Source organism: Hyaena hyaena, unplaced genomic scaffold (genome assembly GCF_003009895.1).
Source record: "Hyaena hyaena isolate Hyena2069 unplaced genomic scaffold, ASM300989v1 scaffold_315, whole genome shotgun sequence".
Taxonomy (NCBI): domain Eukaryota; kingdom Metazoa; phylum Chordata; class Mammalia; order Carnivora; family Hyaenidae; genus Hyaena; species Hyaena hyaena.
Window position 1 is genome coordinate 770,370 of NW_024080948.1, and position 19,642 is coordinate 790,011.

The following is a 19,642-nucleotide window of genomic DNA, read 5'->3' on the forward strand; positions in this document are numbered from 1 at the left end:
AGTGGGGCGTGCCCAGCTGGCTCTGTCGGTGAAGCATGTGACTCTTGATCTTGGGGTCATGAGTTCGAGCCCCATGTTGGATGCAAAAATTAAATAAATAAATAAATAAATCTATCTTTTTAAAAAAGAAATAGATCTACTGACTTGACTATAATACGTATGTGTAGTTTTTTTTGTCTTTAGCATTACAGAATTCTGTCAGGTTACTGTTTCTTAAAGTCACTCAGGTTAGTTTCTTCTCCCATGTGACTCTTCAATGTAGGTATCTTATTAATTTGACATATAATTAGGCTCATTTATTACTGCTTGTATTAATTTGGATTCCCCCTACACCTTGGTTGATTTTAGTTTTTTTGTTTTTTGAGAGGGTATGTGAAGAGACTAAGAAATTTTGCTATGGTTCTAAGAATCAGCTATACAAAAGCCATATATTCAGAGAAGTATTACCTTGCCCTCATCCCTGCTATCTTGTTCTTTTCTTTTTCTTCCTTTGTCACCCCAAGTAACTGTTTTTAGTTTCTAGTTTATCCTTCCTGTATTTCTTTTCCACAAATAAGCAGATACATGTGTATTTCCTTCTTTCTTATATGAAGGATAGCATATGTTAGGTATTCTTTTGTGCTTTGCTATTTTTACTATTATTTCCTGGAATTCAATGCATATTGATACTTAGAGATCTTTTTTTTACAGCAGCATAGGACTCCATTATATGGACATACCGCAGTTTATTCAACTTTTCTCCTTTGTATGGAAATTTAGATTGTTTCCAGTATTTTGCTATCACAATTAATGCTTTAATGAGTAACCTTGCTTGTATGTATTTTTGTTTTGTCGGAGGGATATCTTCAAGGTAGATTTCTAGAAGTAGAATTACTGGATCCAAGGGTAAGTATATATGTAGGGTTTTTTATAGGTCTTTTTAAATATCCCTCCACAAGGATTGTGTCTATTTTTCCATAGCCTTGCTAACAGAATGTGTTGTCACATTTAAGAATTTTGCCAGTCTAATTCTGAGAAATGGTATCTCAGTGTTGTTTTAATTTGCATTTTTCTAAATATGAGTGAGTTTGAACATTTTTTTCGTATTTGTGAATTGTCTATTCATTTTCCCCCCTCATTTTTTGGTTGCATTTTGATCTGTTTTCCCTCCATTTTGAAGAATCCTTTATATATTAGGAGTATTAACCCTTTGCAAATATTTCCTTCTAATTTTTCATGTCTTTTGACTTATTTATGGCGTTTTTCTTTTAACATCTTTTATTTTTTATTAAGATATAATTTATATACCATACAATTGACCTATTTAAAGTATACAATTAAGTGATTTTTAGTATATTTACAGAGTTGTGTAGCCATTACCACAATCAGTTCTAGAACATTTTTATAACCCAGAAAGAAACCTATGCCTGTTAGCAGTCACTGTCTACTTTTCTCCAGTTCCCCTTTCCCCTCTAGCCCTAAGCAACCAGTATTCTGCTTTTTGTCTTTCTACCCTGTCCCGGACATTTCATATAAATGGAATCATACAATATGTGGTCTTTTATGACTGATTTCTTTCACTTAGCATGATGTTTTCAAGGTTCATCTCTATTTTAGCATGTGTTAGTGCTTCATTCCTTGCATGTTTATATTTCCATATAAACCTTAATCTTGTAGCATTCCATAAAATAGCTTGTTGGCATTTTTATTGGGATTGCATTATTGTACTGAATTTTTTTATGTTTCAAATTTTTAAATTCTAGTTAGTTAACATATAGTGTAATATTGGTTTCAGGAGTAGAATTTAATGATTCATCACTTACATAAACCACCAGTGCTCATCACGACAAGTACCCTCCTTAATACCTATCATCCATTTAGCCCATCCCCCACCCATCTCTCCTCCAGCAATCCTTAATTTATTCTTTGTAACTAAGAGTCTCTTGGAGCACTTCAGTGGCTCAATTGGTTAAGCATCTGACTTCAGCTCAGGTCATAATCTCATGGCTCATGAGTTCGAGTCTCACGTCAGGCTCTGTGCTGACAGCTTAGAGCCTGCTTCAGATTCTGTCTCCTCTCTCTGCCTTTCCCTCACTCATGCTCTGTCTCTCTCTCAAAAATAAATATACGTTAAAAAAAAAAAGAGTCTCTTGTGGTTTGCCTGTCTCTTTTTTTCTTCCTTCCCCTATGCTCACCTTGTTTTATTTCTTAAATTCCACACATGAGTGAAATCATATGATATTTGTCTTTCTCTGACTGGCTTATTTCGCTTAGCATAATACACTCTAGCTCCACTCACGTCATTGCATATGGCAAGATTTCATTCTTTTTGATGGCTGAGTAATATGATTTCTTATTTTTAAACTGTTGGTGATACATATATTAATAACTTTTCTTATGTTGAATTAACCTTGAATTTTTAAATAAATTCAACCTAGTTATAACCCACTTTTAACATGTATTGCTGAATTATATTAGGTAATTTTCATTTAGCATTTTTGTATTCATGTTGGTAAATGGTTGTGATATCAAGTTTATGATATTTGCTGTGAAAGAGTTAATGTAAGATTAGAATCACCAACTTCTTGAATGTTGTTAGAACCTTCCTGTAAAACTGGCTGGGCCTGCTTTTTTTTTTCTTCCAAGTTTTTATTTAAATTCAAGCTAATTATCATATAGTGAAGTATTGGTTTCAGGAGTAGAATTTAGTGATTCATCACTTACATATAACACCCAGTGCTCATCACAACAAGTGCCCTCCTTAATGCCCATCACCCCTTTAGCCCATCTCCTCACCCAGTTCCCCTTCACTAACGCTCAGTCTCTATAGTTGAGGATCTCTTACAGTTTGCCTCCCTCTCTGTTTTTACCTTGTGTTATTTTTCCTTCCCTTTCCCTGTGTTCATGTTTTGTTTCTTAAATTCCACATATAAGTAGAGTCATATGGTATCTGTCTTTCTCTATCTGACTTATTTTGCTTAGGGCCTACTCTTTATGGGAAAATTTTTCACTACTAATTCAGTTTCTTAAATGCTTATAGGACCATTCAAATTTTGATTCTTCTTTAATTAGTTTTTCCCTAATTTTTTATTTCATGCTTTAGAAAAGTTGAAAGACTAGTATAAGTACCTTTTATTTAAATTACCCAGTTACCATTTTGCCACATTTTCTAATAATTTTTTAATTTTTTTTTTATTTATTTCTGAGAGAGAGAGAGGCAGTGTGAGCAGGGGAGGGTCAGAAAGAGAGGGAGATACAGAATGTGAAGCAGAGTTTTGCCACATTTCTATATCTCTGTGTATATACAGATTTTCTTCCTTCCTCCCTCCCTCCCTCCCTCCCTCCCTCTCTCTCTCTCTGCTCCTTACCTCCCCCCTCCAATACATAAATAAACTTTTAAAAAACTTTGAAAAGAAAGTGTGCTATTCATGTTTCCTACTTGGTTACTGATTGTTGTCTGTTTGATCCATCAGTTATCTACTGATGATGGTTATGTCTGTTTTTCCTTTGTAGCCCTGTCCATGTTTGTTTTATACATTTGAGACTGTGTTATTAGGTACATACAAGTTTAGAGTTGTTATATCTTTCTGATAAATTGTACCTTTTATCATTATGGAACATCTTTATTTCTGTAATACTTTTTATATCAAAATTTATTTTATCTGGTAATAGTATAGTTAAACTCATTTTCTTTTGGTTAGTGTTTACCTAGCATAAATAAATCCTTTTCAGTCCTTTGATTTTCCATTTTTCTGTGCCCTGTGCTTTGCAGAAGGGATCTTGAAGTTTAAGCTGATAACTTCTTTCTGTCCTTGACATCCCTAAATGTACCATTTTGCCCTCTTTCCTAGCGGCAGTATATACCTGTGAAAGTGAAGAGCAAAGCCTTCTGGATCTTCTCTTGGGAGTATGCCATGATGTACGTGGGAAGCCTAGTGGTAATCATTTGCCTCTCCTTCTTCCTCCTCAGCTCCTGGGATTTCATCCCTGCAGTATATGGTTTCATGTAAGTAATGACTTCATTATAAAACTCTGGAAGCTAATTTGTTTTTCACAGCTCCAGGTGGAATCAGGGTGAGCAACCACAGAGAGCATCAAGATTCAGGGGTCCTTAAACTTCAGTGTACACCAGAAACACCTGCAGGACTTACTAACACTCAGATTTTTGGGCCCCGCCCTTAGAGGTTTTGATTAAGTAAATTTGGGATAGGAACCAAGAATTTACGTTTCTCATAAGTTTTCGTGTGATACTGATGCTGCTGGTCCAGGGAAGAACAGACTTTAAGAACCATGGGTCTAGTGTGTACCCTTGATCCTGTGAGATTAAAGAGCACTCTCTAGGAACATCTGAAGCAACTACCAGCCTCTGCCTGGAAGGGTTTGGTTCAGTCCCAAACAGGAATGGATATATTCCTCTACTGCAAGAGGGTCTCTGACAGTTTTAAAATAAAGCCACCTCCCATGGGTCAACTTTTAGAGAAGATCAAAATGGAGTATGAATTCTGCAAATGTTTCCCAGTACTCTCTGTGTGTTATGCTGAGTAGGACAGGATGGTCTCTGGTCAAACCTCAGGGAACTCACAGGCCAGTGAGTTGATAGACAGTTAAATCTGTCAGGGTGGGGAAGGGATCTGGAGGGGCAGACTCCTCTTTGGAATTTTGGAATTCTGCACTGCTATTTGTGTTAAATCCTGGCTGAGGATAACCTGTAGCTCTTCATGCTGAGCCTTAGATAGGAGTTTGTAATGCTGGTGAAAAGCTCTTCCTGGTTTTTGCTGGCCCACAGATTGTGTTCTTTACCTCATTTCACAGAAAAGGAAATGTAGTCACAGCAGGAGGCAAAGACTTGCCCTGGGTGGAGGCCTTGGTCAGTGCACTCTGACCATGAACCATTGCGTATTTCTGCCTTCTTCATGCTCCACTTAAAATCATTGCCCTCTTAAAATCATGAATTGACATCACTTTCAACTCAGTGTTTTTGAAAATAACACATATAATGTAAGTTTTAGAAGAGCCAGAATTGCAACCGATCTATTTGATCGAACTAGACAAAAAGTTTTCCAGTGAAACCTTTATTTCTCAGACGAGATCTGGGATCCTGGCTGGAACTTGCCGATGCTTCCTCAAGCTCCCAGAAGTCACCATGGTGTCAGGCACTCAGTCTCTGGCGCCTGCTATTGGGATGTGGAGCAAGAATGGGGAGCAGCAGGAGCTTGAGCTCACTCCTCTGGGCAAGTCTTCGGAATGCCCCAGATATTGTTTGTTTAAAACCCATTCCTCTCTTGTTATATCTTGGGTATCTCCTAAATTTAAACATATGTATTTTAGGCAGTAAAAGAGGGGCTAGTCTTTTGACTTCTAGCCCGAATCATGTCTCATTTCAGATCTTTGATGCATGCCAGAGTTTGGTTCAGCTGATACTTGTTATGGGTTATCATTCTGTTTCTCTGCCCCTTATTAATTGGAGGGCCCCTCACATCCTCATCACAGTGGGGATAAAGTAGTCTTCAGCTGCCCAGAGTGACCAAAATCTTTAGGAGAAAACCAGGTCAAGGCAGACCATTTAAAATTTGGCTCTGTTTTTTCTCCCTCTTTGTTTTCTTCATTCCAGACTTTCTGTTCCAGATCTCACTCCAAACATCGGTCTTTTTTGGTACTTCTTTGCGGAAATGTTTGAGCACTTCAGCCTCTTCTTTGTATGTGTGTTTCAGATCAACGTCTTCTTCTACACCATCCCCTTAGCCATAAAACTAAAGTAAGTGGTTGGATGTGCTGCTTCTTTGTCCACATAGCCATTTGTAGTCTTACAGGCTCCTTTCAAACTGGAAGCATCCTCTCTCGGGTTTATGCCATCTTTGCCCAGGGAACCCTACCCTTAATGGCCTCAGGTGCCAGTAGCCATAGCCAGCAGTAGAGTCACACATGAGTGCAGGCTGCAGGGAGCACCCTGAACTAACTCACTATTTTGATAGAGGAAGGGTTTGGAATTATAAGGAGTCTTTAGAAAAAGTGGATCTTATTGGATGTCCTCCACGAATAGCCCAGTGACAGTGGGGACTGAGAATGTATTAGTTGGGAGGTTGGCCACCTACACCTCTGTTTAATCTTCTCATCAATTTCCTTTAAGGCTTATTACACTTTCTGCAGTGTAAGAAAGCTAACATGTATTGAGCCTGGCTCCATCCCAGCCTTTTTTAGGTTTTCTGAAATGTATTTATACCTAACTGTTCTGGCACTTCTTAGAAGTAGGCATCATTTTATTATCATTACTCCCATTTTATAGTTGAGGAAATGGACATTCAGAGAAGTGGAGTGATTTTCCCAGAGTCACACAGCTAGTAATTAGTGGAGCTGAGATTGAAACCAAAGTTTGTCTCTAAAATCTATACTCATCCCCTTGCACCATGCCAAACTCCTGTGAGAGATCCCTGGAAAATGTTCTATTATCAGAACAGGGAAAACAGGCACGGAAGCATACAAATACACATTGATGGTCCAGAGAACCTGGAAGAAAGTTTAGTTTGGATTTCAAGAGCCTGAGTTCTCTGTTCTAATCTTCCTGCCAGTCTTCATGGCCAGTATACCAATGCAGATGGTTCCCATTCTGTAAAAGCTCAGAGTTCATGCCTCCTTCCCTTGATATACCCTTGGCCTGGCATCTGACAGAAAACTTGGCTTGGCAGTCTCCGGAACTCTGGCAGCCTTGCCCAGCCGAGCTCTCCAGTTATCTGTCATCCCTGGTCTCTGCCCTTGTTCTGGTCAGGCCTAGCCACTGGGCTAAGAGAAGCTGGGAGCCTGGAACACCTTTCCTCACTCTGTAGCACCTTTCATTGTCTGCATGGGAAAGGCTACAGGTGCCTCTGGGTAGACAACAGCAGCGCCATCACATGATCCCCACCTCTGCCCACCACAGGGCCTCAGGGTTGTGGGGACAGAGGATATGAAGTGACTTTCTCTGCTGCTGACTTCCTGTGGCTGGATCTGAAGCTCCACTGACTCTCCAGCCCCTGCAGTGTTTGCTTCGAGTGCCAGCTTTGTGGGAACAGGGCCCTTCTGACCAACTCTCCCTAGACATCATTGCAGGGGCTTCTGGTCTCCATGTTTCTTGTCACCGGATTTTCACTGGCCTTTTCATAGGCCATGAAGCTCTTCATGCAGCTCTTACCAGCTACCTAAAAACCCCATAGCCAGTGATATGGATTGTTTTTAGGAAGATGCTCACTGAGCTAGCTGGACCCTTTGAGAGCCTACAGGACTGAGACTTGCCAAGCTGAGTCTGAAGCATTTGTTGTGTAAAACTGCTGGAGGTTTAGGGTGTGTACATGTTTGTGTCCACATCTCAGATTTACACCCACTGAGTCACCCTGACCTTTGACCTGCAAGACATGACTGCCATTAATCTCTGAAGAAAGCCTTTATGAGCTGGGCATCCAGGTACTATGCAGAAGTAGTCCACATGCATGTTGTTTAGGTACAGCTGGGGAGGATGTAGATCTGGCATCTTCCTGTTGGCTTCCTTATAGCACTTGGTCAGCCCTCGGAGGAACACTGGAGATTGAGTTCTGTCCCCACCCTTCCTGACCAGAGCTGTGATCATGCTAGGCACTCAGGAGAAAAGTCTTGGTGCTGCTCAAGAGTTCTGGATATAAACAGCTCCACTGCTTACTAACTCACTTACCTTCTCTGAACCTGTTTCCTCATCTGCAAAGTATGGGTGATGATATTGCCTACCTCGAGGAGTAGCTGAGGTGTAGTGAGGATCCTATGTGATAGCACAAGGAGAGGGCCTAGGACTTGTCACAGTGTGAGGGTCTAGGAAATACTAGCTGTTTTTGTTGGTTTTAGGTAACAAAACTCTAGTTCCATCCCATAAGCACTGAAAAGCTGCCTGCAGCTCTCAGTTCTCTTTCCAGAAAGGAGCTCATCATAATTAAGTGTCTGTAGACTCCACTGACCATACTGTCAGAGAAAAAGAGCATCAGCAAGGAGTCACTTCCTGCCCTGGGGTGTGGGTGTCAGAGGGGCCTCTAGCAAGGGAGGCTGCTGATTACACTGACGACCAGCCATGAAAGCCCCGTAATGAAGCTGACTTCATTTGTTTTCTTCCTCAATGGCTCCTGGCGCGGGGGTTGGGGGGGGGGGGTGGGGAAGGCCCAGAACTGGGGGGGAAGGTCCAGAACTAGGGGAGTGGTGGGCAATGGGCTGTTTCTCTAGTGTTTGCTGGTCCTTCCTCATCACCTCTGGGCATCTCTGGGATCCTGTGGTTTTCTGCTCTGCTACTTGTCTGGCTCCATGTCTTATGGGTAACAAAGCCAGCTCCTGCCTGAAGTCCACTTGAGAGTATTTTGGGGTTCGAGGGATGGGGTCAGGAGTCTCGGGTGCACCTGGCCCCTGACTGATCTCTCCCTCTCTGCCTGCCTGCCTCACCCCACCCCAGGGAGCACCCTGTCTTCTTCATGTTCATCCAGATTGCCATCATCTCCATCTTCAAGTCCTACCCAACAGTGGGGGACGTGGCCCTCTACATGGCCTTCTTCCCTGTGTGGAACCATCTCTACAGATGTGAGTACTCCAGCCTCTAAACTTATGGTGGCAGATTTGTGTCAGCCTGGTCCCTGGATAAAACAGCCGGGGAAAAAGAGATTGATAGGCATTTGCTTGGCATCTGCTGTGCTAACAGCACCGGGAGAGAGGGAGTGACATGAGGCAGTATGTACCTGCTGGGTAGTGATGGTAATAAAAATAGCTACCCTATTTTGAGTACTCAATACCTACCTGGCCACTGTTGGTTCTAGGAGTGTTACATGCATTAGGTCATTTTATCTTCACACCAGCCTTGGAGGGAAAATAACACCATTTTGCAGATAAAACTGAGGTACAAAAGGTAGAGCCATTTGTTCAAGATTACATGACAGGTAAGTGGAAGGGCTTGCCATGAGCCGATAGCTAGTGCTGTCCAGTAGGCATTTCTGTGATGATGGGAATGTCCTGTATCTGCAGTCTAATAGTATAGCCACTGATATGGCTAAGAAACTGAATTTTTTTGAAGATTTTATTTATTTAAAAAAATTTTTAGTGTTTATTTTTAAGAGAGAGAGAGCGAGCAGGGGAGGGGCAGAGAGAGGGAGACACAGAATCCTAAGAATGCTCCAGGCTCAGAGGTATCAGCACAGAGCCCAATGTGGGGTCGAATTCATGAATTGTGAGATCATGACCTGAGCCAAAGGCAGATGCTTAACCAACTGAGCCACCTATGCGCCCCTGAAGATTTTTTTTTTTTAATCTCTACACCCAGTGTGTAGAGCTCGAACTCACAGCTCTGAGATCAAGAGTCGCAAGCTCTAACAACTGAGCCAGCCAGCGGCCCCAAGAGAAACTGAATTTTTAATTGAAATGTATTTAAATTTAAGAAGTCACACATGGCTGGTAGCTAGCACATTGGACAGTGGAACACTAGACCTTGGTGTTTGAATCATTCCCTAGCACTGCACGTAAACGTTCATAGAAGACCTGTGGCAACACTGGTCATCTGCCTGCTCAGAAGACCTACACAGCTGTAACCATCTCCCCTCAGAAGATGACATACAGTGGCTAGTTATGCTTCCTAGGCCCCCAGTATTTTCCTCTGTTGAGCTTTTAGCCTTCTGGGTGGGTTCTTTTCAGTATTTATGGGCTCCCTGAGGGCAGGCTTATGATTCACTCACCTCTGTGTCCCCAGCATCCAGGATCAGACCTGACCCATACAACTCAGCAGATGTTTTCGGATGGGTTTTTAAGCTAGCAGTTGGGCAGTGTCAGAGCCCAGCACCACTCGATTCTCTAAACTAAAATGGGAAGGGCGATGTGGAATTTTCCTTGCCTGCAGTAAGTACACAGCCAGGTAGCAAGAGTGGGGGAGGGCAGGCTTCCTAGGAAGGAAATCTTTCTTATTGTTTGGGGCTGCCTGGGTGTCAACCAGGAAGTGAAACTGACCAGCTGCTAGAAGGAAACCTACCTGTAATACTGGGCCTTTGAGCTAAGGTAAACAGCAGAGTGGGCGAGCCAGGCAGGCTCTGCTCTTCCAGGTGGTGGTTTGTGGGGCAGTGACCAGTCCGGCCTGACTGGGAGGAGTAAGTAGTGTTTTCTCCCTATGATGTCCTCATTGCGCAGGTAAGAATCACCCAGTCCAGCAGGCTCAGACTCAACCTGGTGCCCCTCAGCAGAGTGCCCAGTGACAAGTCATGAGGCCACCAAACAGGTGGACATGCCCCAGTTTGTGACAGTGTGGGTCTTGGGGACATTGATCCTCTTTCCTCAGAAGTAGAGTCATTTTTTTTCTTAGCTGTCTCTCGCCTTGGTTAATAATCTTTCATCTCATATTGTTGAACACAGTCTGGAGCCAGAAAGACTTGAATCTGGATCCTGGCTTTCCCATTACTAGCGATCTCTTTTTAGGAAATTCATCGAACCTTTCTGATTTTTTTTTTTTAATGTTTTATTTATTTCTGAGAGAGAGAGAGACAGTGTGAGCAGGGGAGGGTCAGAGAGAGAGGGAGACACAGAATCCGAAGCAGGCTCCAGGCTCTGAGCTGTCAGCACAGAGCCTGACGCAGGGCTCAAACCCACGAACAGTGTGATCATGACCTGAGCCGAAGTCAGATGCTTAACCGACAGAGCCACCCAGGCACCCCTCATCGAACCTTTAGGAGTTGGTCGGTTTTTAATGTCAAATGGGGAGAATATCTTCCAGGGGTGTTTTAAGTTTGAGAAAGAATGTATGTAAATAGCACTGCAGTTACAATTAGTATGAAATCATGCAGTGGGGGTTTCCTACATAGTTCCATCATCAAAGTTTCAGGCTTGGTAGAGTCATTCAGGGTCATTGTAATGAACATATTTTTCAAAGCTTGAAATAAGCTATTTTTGCCCTCCAGGGTTGACACAGAGAAAATGAGGATGGGGTTCCCAGAAACCTAGATTATCTTATTAATAAATGCTGTTGCTGGCTGGCTAGGCAAACAGTTTACAGTTCAGCTTGACTGAAGACCCTGCACAGAATGTGGGCTGACCCCTCTCCCCACCCCAATGGCCAGCAACTGTGGCAGAGAATATTCATGCACAGGGTATCTGTTTGGTCCATGACAGCTGTGAGTCATTCAGCCAGGAGCATCTCCAGGCTAGTCCTTTGGACCCATGAGTGGAGACTTTGAGAAGTCTGTGAGTCTAGGGTGAATGTACTCAGACTTGTAATGTGGTTTTAAGAGTTCAGTTTAAACATTAGTTGCCAGTGCTAACATGCCTGCTCACACGTTCACCTTTTGTTTTCCTGTCCTGGCCACCAGGGAGGAGACGAGGTATGTGGGCCCTGCCCAAAGTGTAGGCCCCAGACGCTGGGACTCTGTGGTGCTTGGGGCTGGGATGAGTCATACAGACACGCAATTGCGGTGTTAGGGAACAGCCTGCTGGCAGAGCTGGTACTAGCCTCCACTGGTCCAGCTGAAAGATCCAGTTAGCAAAGCCTAGGTTTGTGTGTGTGTGTTTGTTTTTATTAACTGTTGTATAAAGATAAGAGAATATGGATTAAAAAACCAAATTATAAAGAATAAGAATACAATAAGCAACTTTGAAGCTCCCAGTTTCCCTCTGTGCTCCTGCCAGTTGGACTGGATTCTTCAAGTGGAATTTTATTTCTGAATGACTGAGGCTCAGAGAGGGAAGGTGACTTACCTGAAATTTCAGCTTGTCAGCAACAGAGGCAGAGACTGGATAAGCCACCCCGTGAGTGTAGTGGGGAATCTGATTCCATCTAACCCAGTAAGTCTGGGGAATGGTGAGCCTTTCATCTCATTAGGTCCTGATCATCTCTGACACCTGGTGCCTGGAACAAGCTGTCCTGTGCCCCAGGTCCCAGCTCTATGTGCTCTGGCCTGTCAGCTTTAATCCTCTGGCCTGTCAGCCAGCAAGAGTGAGTAGCAGCTCCCAGTTCTCGCAAAGGTCACCACAGGCCAGAAGCCAACTGGATGCTGGTGACAGTTCCTCCAGGCACATGTGAATGTATCTTTGCAGCTGTTTGTAATTGCAGCCAGGAGCTGCATAGGAGCCTTCCCAGTCTCTGTGCACTTTGTTACCTTCTTGTCACCATCTGAAATCCAGATTGGCTAGAGGCAGGGAAAAAAGGCCTACTTGGGCTGTCAGGTCACAGAAGTTTTGTTTTAGGAATAGTGTATACGTTTTTTAGCAAAATAATTTCCAGGAGATTAGAAAGAACCACTAAGAAATGTAAATAGTGATGTGGGAGTGGAGGAATGGCAAACAGATTTGTTCTTCTGTCTTGAGGTTGTAACATTGTTTAATAATAGTAATTCTCAGTGCATATATCCCTTTTCCCAGACATCTTGTTCTGGGAGCAAAGAGGAGGCTTCCCTACAGCCTCAGGAAGGCTTGAGTCAGGGCTTTACCCTCCCAGCTTTGAAAACCCAGAGTCATGGAACTCTCAGGTCAGAAAAGAGGACCCTGCAAGCTCTCCATGCCAGTGTTTCCAAATTATGGGAGTTCACAGACCACTAACATCTTAACTCTGGTGACAGAGTTGCCAACTTATTTTGCTAAAGACATTAGAACAGTCAACTGCCAGCCATTCATCCCCATTTCATAAAAAGAAAGGACTTAAAAAAAATTTTTTTTTGAGAGAGACAGGGAGAGAGGGAGACAGAATCCCAAGCAGGCTCTATGCTGTCAGCAAAGAGCTGGATGCCAGGCTTGATCTCACGAACCATGAGATCATGACCTCAGCCAAAATCAAGAGTCGGACGCTTAACTGACTGAGCCACCCAAGCGCCCCAAGAAAGAACTTTTTAACAACCACAACCAGCAACAAAGAGATACCTGTCACTTCGCATCAATCTTAAATTCAAAACATTCGCCTTTAACAAGAACTCTGAACTACCTTGTTCTGATTATTGTGACTGTGACACAGACCAGTGAAATGTGTCGCAGACTGGCCCAGACCTCTTACTTGCCAAGGGTCTGCAGCTGTCCTCCCTTGGTTAGAAGTGCTAGCTGCATATTGGATCCACCAGAGAAGCGGTTACAGACTAATATGGATACATAGGCCCCACCCGAGAGAATCTGATTTACTTAGTCCAGGTGGGGCTCCCCCGGTGATTTTATTTTGCATCCAGAATTGAGGATTGCATGTGTAATCCCGTCCCCCTTCTGATGCATGAACCCCTGGTATAGCAGCTCCACCAAGTTTCCATACAGCTGGGACAAGTGACCCGGACTCTTGTTCAGGAGACTTTCCATCTCTGAAATCTCCCCAGACTCTGACTTGGAGAAAGGGATTTCCTGAAGGTCAGGATCAGAGAGGGGAAGGGAGCTTCTGTTCATTAAGTGCCTGCTGGGACCCAGACCCAGTAGTAGGTTGTTGTTTTTTTGAAGGTGTTCTTTTAATTAGTTTATTTTAAATAATACTTATTAGTTTCTTTAAAATACAATAAAGTATAAAGAAAGAAATAAAAATAGCACATAATCCTGTCAGATACCCCTAATTGAGTTAAAAGGTGAGGGGAACCAGTGTTGTAGGCGGAATAATACCCTTTCCCTACAAAGATGTCCACATAATTTCCACAACGTGTGAATGTACTACTTTATGTGCAAAAGGACTTAGAGTTAAGGATTTTCAGATGGGGAAATTAGCCTGGATTTTCCAGGTGGGCCCAGTGTAATCTGCAAGGGCCCTTATAAAGGGGGAAGAGCTGGAGGTGGGAGGCCAGAATGGGAAATCTCTTCCACACAGTTTTGCTGTGAAAACCTGAAACTGTTCTAAAAACTAAAGTCTGTTTTCTAAAAAAAGTGGAAGAGGGAAGCAAAAGAGGAGGTCCGAGTAATGCAGCGTAGGAAGGATTTATTTGGCCTTGCTGGGTGGAGCAGGAAGAGGGGTCGTGAGGCAAGCGCAGGCAGCCTCCTCACTGCAAAGGCAAGTGGGTGGCTTCTGCCCTGGAGTCTCCAGTGGGCACGACATACCTTGATTTTGACCTGTGAGACCCAGAACTGTAAGATAAACTGTATTGTTTAAACTGCTAAGTTTTGGTGATTTGTTACAGCAGCCCCAGAAAGTACTCAGTAATATATCTGTGCCAGGTTTTTCACATATCTTGTTTAATTCATGTAACCCTCCTAGGAAGCAGACCCTATTCTAGCCTTGTTGTAGAGCTCGGGAAGCCGAGACTCCGGGAAACTTGCTGGCAGAGCAGGGATTTTAACCAAGATCTTTGCCTTTCTGAGGCCAAGTTTGGGCCACAGTGTCCTGCTCCTTCCCTCCAGCTGCGCTCTGCCTGCCAGCCAGCCTACCAGCACCGGCACCACGGTGTGCCCTCCCTGGGGCTTTGGGGAGAGCCTCCTCCCTGGTGGGATTCTGCAGTCCCTCTGGGAGTGTGGGGCAGTGATATTAGACAGGGAGGGTGTTGAAAGAGATTTTCAAATCCTCCAAGGAAGAGTGAAGGACATTTGAAAGTAGACAAACAAAGTAGACAACCTAAGAAGGGAGTTAAGGAAAATGGAACGCGTTTTCCTAAGACGCAGGTCTGTGGCACCATGGAGACTCACCGTGGGGCCCTAATCTCCATCGGTTCACGCTGTCCTTGCTGTCCATGATCCCATATGGACAGACAGCACCCTGCTTGGGGTCAGGGGAGGAATTACCCTTAGATACCCCCAGATGGGGGAGCAGAGGGCATTGTCTTGCTGAAATGCCCCCTTTGTGGTGCCCAGAGGCACTCACAGCATTGCCACCTGGTAACCAGCCAGGCCCACAGTGGGAGGTGCAGGGTCCAAACCTAGGACTTCACACCAGCTTTGGGCATGGGGAACCATTGAGTCAAGGGTCTAAGGCTGGCCTCTTGGCACCCCAGAGCCTCTGGATCTGGGGGAGGATTTCTGCCTTTGAGCTACCCCAGGCTCTCCCTGGGCCTCTTCATCCTGTGGGGCCATTCCCATAAGAAAGGGTTCCAAGGAGAATCAGCATTCTGTTAACTGTGACCATCTGTCTTTGCAGTCCTGAGAAACATCTTTGTCCTCACCTGCATCATTATTGTCTGCTCCCTGCTTTTCCCTGTCCTGTGGCACCTCTGGATTTATGCAGGAAGTGCCAACTCTAATTTCTTCTATGCCATCACACTGACCTTCAATGTTGGGCAGGTAAGAGCACTGCATGGGGATTCATTTTGTAGCCTCAGACATTCAACAAAGGCCCTGAGTTCTGCAAACTGGCGGTTTGGGTATGAGTGAGGGGACAGTTCTCCTGAAGTAGCTCATGGTCCAGTAGAGATTAAAGAGAGCAATGGGAAAGGTAAATTTGGGCAGTATTTACTAGGCGCCATGCTAAGCTATTGCCCCATTGATTCTCACAGCAAGCCTGTGAGCTAGTGTTATCACTACTTTACAAATAGCAACACAGCCTCACACAGATGGTCTCTTGCCCAAGGTCATCAGAGGAGCCAAGAACCAAATTCAGGGAAGGCTCTTTCTGAGGCCACCCTCTTTCTATAACAGTGCCTGGACTGCATGTCACTGTAGTGAATGCAGTGTGTGTGGTGGAGGGAGGGCAGAGGCAGGGGGAGGGGAGACTTTCAGGCAGTAAGATGAGAAACAGTTCAGTCTAACTGTTGGGTAAGTCTGGAACACAAATTGTGGGGCTGGGAGTAGTAGGTGAGGAGGCTGTAGGGTCAAGAATGAGCGGTACCAGCTAGGAGCTCTGATCTCCCCCTGACCCAGGGAAAGCCCTTGGTGCCATAGGGCAGTGGTTCTCAGAATCAGGGTGTGGGGGTGGTTAAGAATGCAGATTCCCTGTTAGTGTTTTAAATCCCATGGTTACGTTGTGACTGTCGCAATTACATAGCTTTGATTGTTAAAAAAAAACAAGCACAAAACATTCTCTGATCCCATTCCCAAGAATGTTGAGTCAATAGATGTGGAAAACAGCATCAGGAGTTTGTATTTTTAATTAGCTTTCTCAGAGATTGTTACAGGTGGTCTAGCAAACTTTTCTGAAGTTCCTTTAGGTTAGCTCTGTGCGGTTTTAGGAGAATTGGTTGTGCCATTTACCATTTCAATGGCTGTTGGTGCAGCCAGGCATTTCCTGTACACAATGGATGGGAAGCCGGGCTAGCTGGAGAGACTAATGATGCCAGTGAAGAGTCCCCAAGGAGATCCTTGCCTCCAGGGTTAGCTGCTGGGAAAGAAGGAGGGAGGAGTTTGGGCTTTTGCAGTGAGTGATGGGTCTGGTATTTCCTGCACAGCCATTTCTGGACAATTAACGTCCAGCCCAGCTATTTTTCTTGGTTTGTGAACAGCAGGAAGAGAGCGGGCCCTGTAGCCCCGGTGGGACCATGCCGGAGGGTCTGTTCGGCCTGTTGCACACAGGTTGTTCATGGTAGGTGCTCAGCACCTCCTGTGTCCTGTGCAAACAAAAATCTGCAGGATTCAACTTAATGCATCGAGGAAATCCAAAAGGTTGTTCTGGCCCTTGTGTCTTGCTGAAATCCCTTAATTATCCTTTGAAAGTGATGGCTGGCATGTAAGGGCATTGGGCCTGCCCTGGGCCTCTGTGGGGCTTGGCAAGCTCCACTGAAATAGTCCACAGCTTGTCATCAGGGCCTAAGTGTCAGGTGTGGGTCGGGAATACGTTGCAGTGATTATGAAGTATTTGTGGAACTTGCCCGATAACAGCTTCCCCCCCCCCACCCCCCTCTGGCTGCCTTTATGAGGGAAGGGTCTCTGTAAATGGCATGGGGGATGTTTGTAAGTGCCCAAGTGCCTTCTAAGGCAGGAGAGACTGAATGATTAGAAAACGGTGCTGGGGTTGGGAATGAAAGTGGTGTGCTAGTGGCTGAGCTATGGAGAAAAATCAGGCTGAGCTCTTGGCTTTTCTTTTACCTCTTTATTTTAATCTCTTTTTAAAATGTGCTTTTAGTCACACAAGTAACACATGAATTCATTGCTGGGCAGAGAAAGCAAACAAAATAGAAGCATATGAAACAAAACGTAAAGTTCCACCAGGGCCCCCATCTCTTCCCACCTCAGGGCAGGTGTCATGATTGGGATCAGTTTGATGCATCTTTGCAGACATTGTTTGTGCCTTTACAGACAGCTCTCAGTATGTGTGCACACATAGAGAGCTCTTTGGTTTATATGAAGAAATGGGTACCTACTCTAGGAGGAGAAACTGACTTGCAGTTTTTCACTTGGCGATCTACTCTTGATAATGTTTTCAAGAGTCAGTGGATGGGAGGAACTTGATTTGACTGGATAGGCCCCTGCTGACAGACATTGAGGTTGCTTCTGGTGGTTCTACTATAAATGCAGAATAAATGCTATAAATGCCTTGGGCATCCTTTCATTGAATCTCATATAGTGGGGTTTTTTTTCTTTTTTTTTTTTTTAAAGATGTTTGTTTATTTTGAGAGAGGGAGAGAAAGTGCCAGTAGGGGAGGGGCAGAGAGAGAAACGAGCAAGAATCCCAAGCAGTCTCTGCACGGTCAGCACAGAACCCGATGCGGGACTGGAACTCATGAACCAGGAGATCATGGTCTGAGTCGAAGTCGGCTGCTTAACCAACAGACCCACCCAGGTGCCTCTTGTACAGCATTTTCTTAAGATGGACTCCAGGTGGGGGAATTTACTGGGTCAGAAGACCTCTGCATTGTGCTTTTTGGCAGATATTGCCACGTTGCCCTTCAGACAGATCATACCAACCTCTGTGGCCCCTAGCTGTGGTCTGTAGTGCCCATAAGCTGGCAGTTTGTGCAGGCATTCGCACACCTGTGTCCTCGGCCATCTTGGGTCTGGACTCTGTGGCTCTGAGTCAGACAGCTTTGTCGGGTCAAGTGTTTTCTGGGACTGCTGGCTTTGGGCTTTGTGGCTGCTGCTGCCAGATCACTAAAGGGACAGGTCACATGGGGGCACTTACTCACCAAGGCAGTCACTCAAGTCCTGTCCCTGCCCTGGAGCATTGACTAAGGTAGAAGAGTGCCCCTCATGAGGGTTATACACACCTACCTTCAGGCTGTTTGGGAGCCACAGAGGACAAATATGAGACATTTAGAATTTCAGTCAACTGTTGAGTGTCCGCTCCTTAAAAAGGCCTTCCACAAGGTTCCCTTGCCTCACTATCTCCTTCTTAGCCCTCTGTTTGTTTCTTCCAAGCACTTATCCCAATTTGTAACTTTTGTATTGCTCACTGGTTTCTCTCTCTGCCTCCCCTTCTAGCATGTAAGCTTCTTGCTGACTGTCCTTCCCACTGCAGGGTCCCCAACTGCCAGCTTTGTTTAGCAAGCACTTGTTGAATGAATGAATGAAACAAAGATAGCCAGGGAGAACATGGTGTGATTAATGGCCAAGTATGCAGAGTAACCACTGGAGAAATCTAGAGGGAACCTTTGTTGTCGTGAGTGGTCAGGGAAAGCGCTGGGGAGCAAGGAGTATCAGCTGGGCCTTTCACACGTGGAGAGTGTAAGGTCTGGGAAGTGGGCAGGCTGACGGCCAGATAATCCCCCTGGCTGAGGTTAGTGACTCGCAGCTCTGTCCCTAACCCTTCTCCAGCTTCTGCCAGACCCTGGTCTCTGTGGCTGGTAAAGCCCCTACCTACGTCCTCCACAGCTCAAGCCAGACCCACTTCCATCTGACCTACAGTCAGTGCTGTCACTGAGATGTATGGCATTTGGGGACACCCACAGCTGGCTTTTTTCAGCTCTTCTAGCTGGAATGATGTCTTAAAATTCCTTGATCCTTCCTCTCCCCTCCCCCCCTTCTCCCCGGGCAAGACCAAGCAAGCTGTCCTGGAAAGAGATGAGTATGGATTTTCAGCAGGCATCAGGAGCCCAGTCCATCATGGCTGAATGCAGAGAGCACCTTGACCCACAGATTTTAAGTCCTGCTCTGTTTGAGTTGGTCAGTGCCACACTCTGTTATACAACAATATATATTGGTAAATTCTTAGTTACACTGGCAGGTAAACCAGTGACTTAGGCTCCATCCTTTCTCCTTGGGGCCATTAAGTATTTTTCAGCATGTGGCATGGATCATTTGTTAATTAATTATAATTGTGCCTCAGAGTCAGTAACCAGGAAATGACAACAGTAAAACATCCATAGGGCATGTCTGTCTGTCTGTGTGTGTGTGTGCGCACACTCATGCACATGTGCAAGAAAGACAAGGGAGGAGAAAAGATTGAGATAGATTGGTTGGTTGAGGTCTTCTTCTACTTCCTCATGGTATGATATTCAGCAATTGACTTCTCTGGGTTGCAGTATTCTTTTTTTTTTTTTATGGGCAGAAAACTTTTTATTTAGTTTTTAATTTTTTTTAATTTTTAATTTGAATCCAAGTTAACATACAGTGTAATAATGGTTTCAGGAGTCAAATTTAAGGATTCATCACTTACATATAACACCCAGTGCTCATCCCAACAAGTACCCTCCCTAATGCCCCTTGCCCATTTAGCCAAGCCCCCCACCACCACCCCACCAGCAACCTGTTTGTTCTCTGTACTTAAGAATCGCTTATGATTGTCTTCCTCTCTGTTTTTATATTATTTTTGCTTCCCTTTATGTTCATCTGTTTTCTATCTTAAATTCCACATATGAGTGAAGTCATATGATATTTGTCTTTCTCTGACTGACTTACT

General features: G+C 44.4%; 1 protein-coding gene across 2 annotated transcripts in view; it reads left to right on the forward strand.

The window, feature by feature from the left end:
- The window catches only part of PIGU (phosphatidylinositol glycan anchor biosynthesis class U), an 84,138-nt gene that overhangs the window by 55,336 nt on the left and 9,160 nt on the right, over window positions 1–19,642 (forward strand). Inside the window, exons 8-11 of one of the 2 annotated variants that reach the window (XM_039248717.1) lie at window positions 3,831–3,985; window positions 5,591–5,734; window positions 8,417–8,541; window positions 15,014–15,156. In XM_039248717.1, coding sequence (XP_039104648.1) covers window positions 3,831–3,985; window positions 5,591–5,734; window positions 8,417–8,541; window positions 15,014–15,156 — 567 coding nt within the window. The remainder of the gene's footprint in view (window positions 1–3,830; window positions 3,986–5,590; window positions 5,735–8,416; window positions 8,542–15,013; window positions 15,157–19,642) is intronic. The other variant, XM_039248718.1, reaches the window with a different exon arrangement.